This window comes from Dendroctonus ponderosae, unplaced genomic scaffold (genome assembly GCF_020466585.1).
Source record: "Dendroctonus ponderosae isolate FM_Combo_2020 unplaced genomic scaffold, Dpon_F_20191213v2 Dpon_F_20191213_1, whole genome shotgun sequence".
Classification (NCBI taxonomy): Eukaryota; Metazoa; Arthropoda; class Insecta; order Coleoptera; family Curculionidae; genus Dendroctonus; species Dendroctonus ponderosae.
In genome coordinates this window covers 20,358,202-20,366,960 of record NW_026017110.1, presented here as the reverse complement: position 1 = coordinate 20,366,960, position 8,759 = coordinate 20,358,202, and the positions used below count along the sequence as shown (strand labels likewise).

At 35.1% G+C, this 8,759-nt stretch overlaps 2 protein-coding genes and 1 non-coding gene across 3 annotated transcripts; all 3 read right to left on the bottom strand.

Annotated features, from left to right (window-relative positions):
- Positions 1-322: 322 nt before the first annotated feature.
- Trnaq-uug lies at positions 323-394 on the bottom strand. The gene has a single exon. It is a non-coding gene; the product is annotated as a tRNA-Gln (tRNA).
- Positions 395-1,564: 1,170 nt separating this feature from the next.
- LOC109533179 lies at positions 1,565-3,396 on the bottom strand. The gene is made up of 3 exons (XM_048660667.1): positions 3,204-3,396; positions 3,009-3,148; positions 1,565-2,536 (listed from the first exon to the last, which is right to left on the bottom strand). Exons 1-3 carry the CDS (start codon positions 3,252-3,254, stop codon positions 1,627-1,629), a joined length of 1,101 nt encoding a protein of 366 aa, XP_048516624.1. The 5' UTR covers positions 3,255-3,396; the 3' UTR covers positions 1,565-1,626.
- Positions 3,397-4,793: 1,397 nt separating this feature from the next.
- LOC109533180 (myrosinase 1) lies at positions 4,794-8,019 on the bottom strand. Its single transcript, XM_019898430.2, has 9 exons — positions 7,922-8,019; positions 7,316-7,858; positions 7,124-7,257; positions 6,972-7,066; positions 6,721-6,912; positions 6,554-6,664; positions 6,316-6,456; positions 5,050-5,156; positions 4,794-4,994 (listed from the first exon to the last, which is right to left on the bottom strand). The coding sequence occupies exons 1-9, from the start codon at positions 7,957-7,959 to the stop codon at positions 4,862-4,864; spliced, it is 1,494 nt and encodes a 497-aa protein (XP_019753989.2). The 5' UTR covers positions 7,960-8,019; the 3' UTR covers positions 4,794-4,861.
- Positions 8,020-8,759: the final 740 nt, after the last annotated feature.

The window sequence follows — 8,759 nt, the reverse complement described above, 5'->3', positions numbered from 1 at the left end:
ACATATTGGCTTTTAATTTTAATTATCCCAATCTTCCCGATTCTCCCACAAAAAGGCATCAGTCCTGACTTACTAAACATTGGCGCTAATGATGTTATCATATAAATTAGAGATCATCTATAATCTAAAAATTAGAATTGGAAGCTCCCGGTAGTATTAAAAATTTTAAATACTTTGTGTTTTTGTTCTTGAATTTGAACGAAAAAGATAATAAACAAATATAAACAACCACATTTTTGTAAAAAACTAAAAAAACGAACTAAACTTCTGTTAAAAAAGTATTTAAGTAAATTAAAAAAACTTGTAAATATTGAAAAAAATTAGGTTCCACCGAGATTTGAACTCGGATCGCTGGATTCAAAGTCCAGAGTGCTAACCATTACACCATGGAACCGACATAAAGAAATTGCTGGTAAAGTCGGTAATCAACAAATGGTAATTTTCTCATAAAAATTACCAAAGAATTGTAAAATATGTTCTTTATTTTGACAAATTACTCATTTATTAGCCATTAATGTTGTCGTTTGACTGACTGAATACAACAAATGACAGCGTTCACTAAAAAAATTTCACGAGTTGCATTGCATATTTTTAGAATGAACAGCTGAATCTTCATCTTCCAAAAAATGTGATTGAGCAACAGCAATAAGCCATAAAACATGATACAAATTTTAGAATATCAAATCGGTGAATATGAGGCCATGGTGCCTGATGAAGGAAATCTCCCTTTTCAGCGAAAACACTCTTCACCTCAATTGGATTTATGAGTAAAAAGTTGTTGCATCATCGGAACTCAAGGATCGAATTTCACAACAATGCAGGAGAATTTTTCTTTACATTTTGGTAAATGTAGCCGAGTTAGGAACAGTTAGGAAAAGTTAAATTATAAGTTGTTTTGGTGTATGGAGAGTTTATCAGTTACTGGAAACAAGATCGCGTAAATTCATTTTTATAAACATGAGTTGCGCTATTCCAAGAAAACAGAACTTTTGGTAGTGGAGTAACTAATTAGAACTACATTTCAAGTGATACATCAACAGTAGGGAAATTGTTTAGATAAATCGCAAAGAACTTCGAAAAAAGAAGAAAAAGCAATTGTGCTTAAAAGAAACTGTTTAGAAGAGAAACTAGAAAGAAAAACCCTGTAGAATATTAAAAGCAGGTAAAATAGCTGTTTTTAAGACAGAATAGAAAGGAAGGAATCAGGAACAACAAGTTAATCGCTGCTAATATTAAAAATTCTTGATCACAATCATCAGTTCGTTGTCTACATGTAAAGATTGTATTTTCGTCCGTACTTCAGCAAATTGACTGCAAAATTTGATAATTTCCTGAAAAATAGCCAAGAAAAAAATTCAATCAAAATCAAAAAAATCGTCTAATCAGCTAAGCTCATTTGTGCATGTTTTCTCATTTTATTTCAAACTTGATTTTTTGTGTTCACTTGAGAGATGAACTACTTAGGAAGTCTGGCAGACCAAACACAGGTCGATTTTTAAGGACCTTCTTTAACTCGCAGTTATAATATTGCGCTCCACCTAAACCTGGTTCAAAAATACCGTCATTAGAAATGTACTTGAATTTATTTACATTATAATAAAGCTAATAAACATGACTCATACATTTTTAACCAAATATTTGAAGAAAAGATGGCGCGATCGTGTTATTGTAGCCGTTTGATTCTGCATACTCCTTCTGTTCTGTGCCATTATTATTAACTCTTTTATAGGCAAAATCATTGGTTTTTCCTTGACTGTCGTCTTCAGCAACTTCCTTTGTATTTGGTAAATTTGCCCCACTGGCGTTGCCTTTGTGGCCTTTGTCGCCTGTTATTTCCTGTTTTTCTCCAACTGCCAATGGGTTCTCTACATTTTCACTACTCACAGTCGTACTGTTGATGCAATCTAGCATTTCGTTGTCTTTAATCTGTTTTTCCTTCATATCCAGAACATCTGTGTTTTCATAAATCCAATCCAGTGCATTTTCAATACTAGCATAAACTTGCAGCAAGTTACAGCTTGCACTAGTCACTTGACAAGCTGCAGGTGTTAAGAGAGTTCTTCCGAGCCCTATAAGATAACCATCTGCCACTAAAGGAAGATGAATAAATACTTTGCTGAAATCAGCCGGGACGTTTTGTTGCCTGACACATATTTCCTCACTTTCTATAAAACTGGGCCCGAAAAATAGTTTACATTTTGTCTGGCTGCGTAGTTGAACGGAAGCAAATGCTGGAAACCCCTTGTTGCTGGTAATTTTGAAAGCAGTGGAATTTGCCAATAAACCGGCGCTTAGAGGAAACAGGTTTTTTGGGGGTAAATTTATAATCTGTACTGTTGGTGTAATGGAAGCATTTCTATCCAGCTTGAGTAGTCCAATATCATAAATGTACTGCCCAGTTGCCTTCACTTTGCCATAATCTTCATGAATGAAGATCTTGTTCGAGGAAGAAATTACTTGAACTTTTTCGTCAAAGACTTCTGCCACTTTCTTTGGATGAGTGGACAGTCCCAGGTATACTACGAAGTGAACACTTCTAGAAACAAAAATGGTCCTTGATGGAAATATATCGACATTTTGTAATTATTGATGTACATATCGTCCCCAACAAAATAGTTGTTTGTGTCTCTTTGGTTAAAGACCTTTTTGATCTAAACTGATGTCTGACTATTGAAAAGAAAATTCACAATACTTCTAAAGTAATAATTAATTTACAAAAATGTTTCTTGCAAAACAAAACAAAATAATTGATTGTTAAGGTTTTGGTTTTTCCTGGAATTTCCTAATCAGCTATTATGGAAATTATTTTATTTGACGAAAGTAACATTTCTACATTCATTGCACTAGATTTTATACGTTTAGCTGGTTGCAAAATATAATAAAAAGCGTCCATTTTTGCGTTGTCCAGTTCAGATAATTTTTTGGAAACACCCTTGGAACAGACTTTGTATAAAACTGCGTTTAACATTTTGGTAGAATTAAAAAATTACCAATAGTAAAACACTTACTGTTTAATGCCATTTGCCATTGTAACTACATAGCTAGGACTTATCAGAGCTCCCACTGTATACCACCCTTTGTTATTATTAAAAATTAAAGCTTGGAAAGGTAAAACATTGGCATTTGTTGGCCTATAATCACTCAGTTCCTAAAATTCGATCAATATTCAAAGTGTTAACATCAACGACAAAAAATGTTCTTACCTTTTGACAACTTATAGCCAATAAATTTAAAAAGCATAAAATGAAAATCATCTTTGAGTTAATACTCAATGATATGGTGAAATGTGACTGGTAGGTGGTTTAAACTTATTTGGAATTTTAAGTTGACTTAAAAATGTATTAGAAATCATAGTTTATGGCCTATTTTATTTCTATCCATTAGCTGGACCAAAATTTCATACGTAAAGTGGAGTCGTAAAAATATTAATGCTCAAAAATTAACCAGATATATTGCCTAGTAAAGTTTTAACTGCTTGGTAAAACTTTTTATTGCTTTCTCCCTGTAAACCAAAAAGTAACTATTAGAATTATCCTGCTTTTGGAGATGAATAGATAATATTCCATATCAATTTTATTCTTAGTGGTCTGGAAGTTTTTAACAATCAGTATTAAGTGATTTTTTGTTGTAGAGTAGATTTCAATTATATTGCAAATTCAATTCCAAATCTGAAAATTATTATGAATTTCGAAATACTTTTGTTTGTAGGCAAATTACTTTTTTCACAGAATTTATCAATACTTTCAGTTGTTGTTAATCGATATTCTAAATATATATTGCCTACCAGGATTTGATATTTCATACAGTTTTTAAGTAACAAATTGCTTGCATTTTAAGGCTGAATATTTAAGTTAAGAAGCCACGGACTCTTGGTTTCATGAGAGCCGTCAAGAGTTTCTGATATATGGAAGTACTTCCAGTTGATTTGTGCATCTCTTCTGCAGAAATCAGTTTTTTGTAAATTTGGAAGGAACAGGATTCAAGAGGCGCATGGAAATTTAATATGCATGTACCGGTTTTCTTTTGAGCGACATCTAAAGACAATGTATTGTTTGAAAAAACGGGGATAAAATTTTGTAAATATGACAACAAAAAATAAGTGCTCCTGACGAGTTTAACTCGACCGTCCGATCATTTATTTGCTTTTGCCTAGTTGTTCGTAAAGAACTGATTTTTTCCTATGCAAAAAAACAATCCTTGGTGATCTTTATCACTAGCTGTCCAAAATGTTTCTGCAAAAAGCTTCCACTTGAGGCCCCATAAAATATTGAGGCACCGGCTAGACTTTATTCGATAGCAACTTATTACCATTCTCTCCACAATAAAAGAGAAGACTAATTCAAGTTAGGTATAGATTTGCACAACTGATATCAAATTACACTACTACTGTTTATTCAGAAAAATAAGCAACTAGAAGAATCGATGAATATCCGAATCTCAGCAGAGTTTGTACTAATAAATCCTTGTTTCCTTTATTTTGCCTACCTCTTCCGGTGTTTCCTTCAGATGTTGTTCGAGTCAAATTTAATGCAGATATTGACGCTCGAGGTGGTAACATTATATTACCGTAATACCTGTCGAGTACCCTTTCACATGTCTTTCATTTATCAGAGCATAGCGTCGGAATCGGGTATGTTTTATAGGGGACTTAACGCAACTGTCTTCAGTGGACTTAAATATCGGTCTTTTCACTTGTTAGCGTATTTTTTGTTAATTTAGAGACATTTAAGTCATCTTTCGTATTGGAACGGGAGCTTTGCTTCAGTTGTCGAACTAAGAAGTTTCAAAAGCTCTAATGTGTACACCTTTTATTTATTAAAAATTACTTTTTCATAACAGATTGAGACGTTTTGACGAGTATTTAATCAGTACATTGGTCATCGTCTAACAAACACCTAGTTTTCACTACTTGTCTGTAGTACGCTGCTGAATCCTTCGCGGTTCTTGGCCTATCAGGATCGGTAAAGTTCACTTGGTACAAACCTAATTGAATACTAAAAATATTTTTTTATTATTTGCTGTATGAATTAACGCATTATGATTACTCACTTGTATCCATATTGCCATTCAAAGTCATCAGTAAGAGCCCAAGCCATGTAACCGGTCAAGTTGACATCGTCTTCATATATAGCATCTTGCAAGTTACTGAGGTAGAGCTAAAATGAGGTAGTAAGTGTAGTTATTCAGCACTAAGTCCGTTAGGGCTTTAGGGCTAAAAACCTTATTTTGAATTGGAGAATGAGATCGTTCTGCTTATGGCTCCAAGATAGACTGCATCGGAAATTGTGCTATTGGCTTAACTAAATCTTAAGCGAATGACAATATTTTTTTTTCTGTCTACATTTGTTATGAAGTTACTCGCCTTCGAACCAGGCGAATAAAAATATTTTATAATTCAAAATTAGACCGTATTTTATTCGTTCCTTTACAGCCTTGAATGTTTTGGTCGTGAGTTTACGGTCGAAATAAAGTTTGCTAATTCTACTTCTAAGCAAAATATCAGTTTTCTTTTAATATTGGGTACTAGGTTGATTCAAAAGGACAAATATTCTTTGATATACATATATGGATTTTTTCCGATTCATTTTGCAAAAACTGTTTGGTTCGACTGACTGTAAAAAAGCTCAGGTTGTAGCACAAGTAGCATATTTGTTAGATTTACTGATTTTTCATTGATTTATTTAGTATCTAAACACCAGCATTATTAACAAAACGTTACTGTTTATTCATTCAACACTATAATGAAGTTGATTTGGAAAAAGAATCGAGAACTTTTCGAGTTTATCTTGTTTCTAATGAAACTCTTGAATATTTTTAAAGCGATATGGAAATAATGTTCTACATAAATTTCGATGAGCAAAGTATGTCTAATAATTATTTAGAAGAGACTTAGGGAATGATGAAAAGGGCCTTTAAGGACTACTCGCCGGACCCATTCGGGTCCCCTCCCACAGTACCACAAAATATCCCCCCTAAGGGGGTATGTTCTGTGCACAGTACTACTACTACTAGAAGACACTTTGAAAGGGATATATTGAAGATACAAAAAATAAGTGGAATGGATGTCTGGCATGTTTGTTAAATTATTTTACTTCTATCAATCTTCGAGAAATTTGAAATGACACGCATTTAATTTCATGTACTCTCTACAATGAAAAACAAATACTAAAACTCCATGTCAAAACCTCACTGTAGAACTTTCCTGGACAAAAAGCTGAACAAGCAATGTTTTGTTAGATCAAAAGTCATAGCTATAATCTTCCTTGAACTTCTAGTGAGACTCACAACGTACAACAACCCAATTGTAAAAATTACCTTATGGTATCGGCCTCTGGTTTCCAAGTCATGAATCACTGTTCCATCGTCGTGGTATCCATTTTCAGTGACAATGATTTCTGGATGATCGTACGTGTCACTAATCCATTTTACAAGTTTTCTGGCTCCCCATGGAACAACCTAATCAAAAAAGCTTGCTTAGCCGACTTTTTCTTTTGTCAAAAAACCTGGATTTGTTCCCAACTGAAGTTTTGATACCATTGATTGGGCAAATTACCTTAAACCAACTAGTAATAGTTGGTTCCCAATCATCTGGTTGATATACTTCAACACCAAGATCTAATTCTCTTGACGGACTTTCGCGGACAATGCCTGGTTCTTCAATAGCCTGAAAATGTGGATTTTCTCACCTGAATTCTTTAAAACTAGTTTTGTTGCACTCACTCTGACTAATGAAGATGTGTATATGTTGACGCACATGAAGTCAGCTGTGCCAGCAATAATTTCCTTTTCTTCTTCTGTGAAGCTAGGCAAACGGGATGAGGCGAATCCCTCCAGCTCTGAACGATAAGCGATTCTTTCTTTCATGACTTCTGGGTAGTCTCCAAAGTTGATTGGATGCCCAAACCATCCATACTGCAAAAACCGAAAGAGCATTTTTAATTTTCTTCCAAAAATGTTTGTAGAAAACTCACAGTGAAAAGCATGTTCCTTTCTGCTGCTTCTATATCTTCAGCGCTTTCCGAAGCTGGGCCAAACCAGTTGCTGTCAATTACCATGGTTACTCTTCCTGTAAAATTAAAACGTTTTAAGCTCTCGTTGAAACACAGTCGTTCAACAAAATTACCTCCTTGTGATTCTTTGAACTCTCTCTCGTACAGTCTGTATGCTTTTCCATGAGCAATAATCAAGTTATGGGCGCAAATATAATCCTTCACTCCAGGACTTTCGATATTTGGAGCCAAAGCGCCAGTTCCGTATCTGAAGCAAAATACTCCAATTACTTTGTTTTTCCGAGAAAAACCATTATCAATCTTACCCATGCTCGCAAGTTTGCTTCGGTTCATTGAAAGTGATCCATTCGGTGACTTGATCTCCAAAGTTCTCAAACAGAAATCGAGCGTAATCCACAAACCATTCTTGGATATCTGAATTAGTGAAACCTCCCAAATCTTCGAGGTACGTTGGCAAGTCCCAATGATGCATGGTCACCAAGGGTTCGATGTTGTTTTCCCTTAAAGCCCCAATCAACTTTCTGTAATACTCAATGCCACTAGGATTGGGCGAGTCGACCAAACCAGTGGGTAGAACCCTGGACCATGCAATGGAGAACCTGTAGGTGCTTACTCCCATTCCAACCAATAGGTCTACATCCTCCTGCCATTTGTTGTAGGAATCGCAGGCAACATCTCCGGTTTGGTAGGAGTTCTTTTCAGGGTGCAGATGTGTGGATCTGTCCCATATATTTTCGCCTTTACCATCTGCATCCCATCCTCCTTCAATCTGGTAAGCTGCTGATGCCGTACCGAATTTGAAATTTCTGGGGAATCGCCTTGAACTTACTACGTCTTCGGATAAAGCACTGTAAAAAGCTCAAAGGGTGAAAATATGTACTGCTAAAGTAATAATTTTAAGTGCTCCTTACCTGGATGCCAACAAACTACACAGTAGTAATAATTTCATGTTGACAACGAAACCAATCAAGCCACACTAATTTGAAATGTAAAATTCCAGGACTTTATAAGTGTCTTTATCTACCAAATTGAAAGTAGTTCGTTTAATCAAAAATTACGCTACGAGAGTGGATTTCCTTGATACTTCATTTTAGTTCTTTGCAAACAAACAACTTTGTAAAACACAAACAATATAGTTCTTATATTTGTTTGCTCAAATTTAAATGCCGAATGATAAGATTGGTTTAATAAGTGTTTTTTTATTTGCACTTGTGTTGTAGTGTAGGGCGTAAGTTTACTGATACTATGGATGGTTGATTGAAAGAGTATATATATTATTTCAATCAACGCTGATACGTTTCACATTTCGGCGATTTTCAGTGTAGTTAAGCACAAGCTTTCTTGATTTTTGCCGAGTCGCCTGTTCAATTATCGTTCACTTGCGTGAGGCTGTCGCTCCATCGTTTCCTGGGGCACTCAACGTCTCTTCGTCCCAATGGAGACTTTGGAGTCGCGAGCGATTCTCACAAGTCCATCCTGCTTATGTGCTCATTCCATTCCTTTTGAAAAGGGTAGGACTCAGAGAGTCTCTCTGCCGAATACCGCTACCCGCTGGTATTGGTTCTGTGAGGTCTCCTTCTATTTGTGCTCGTATTTTATTGTTTGTATATATGTTATGTTCTCTATGGTTTTAATAAGATTGTGTGGGATTTGCCTGTTGTAAAGGAGATGCAGGACGTCTTTCAGCTGGACACGGTCAAATACTCTAGTTAGATCAACAAAACATATAAACGTTATAATATAACAATT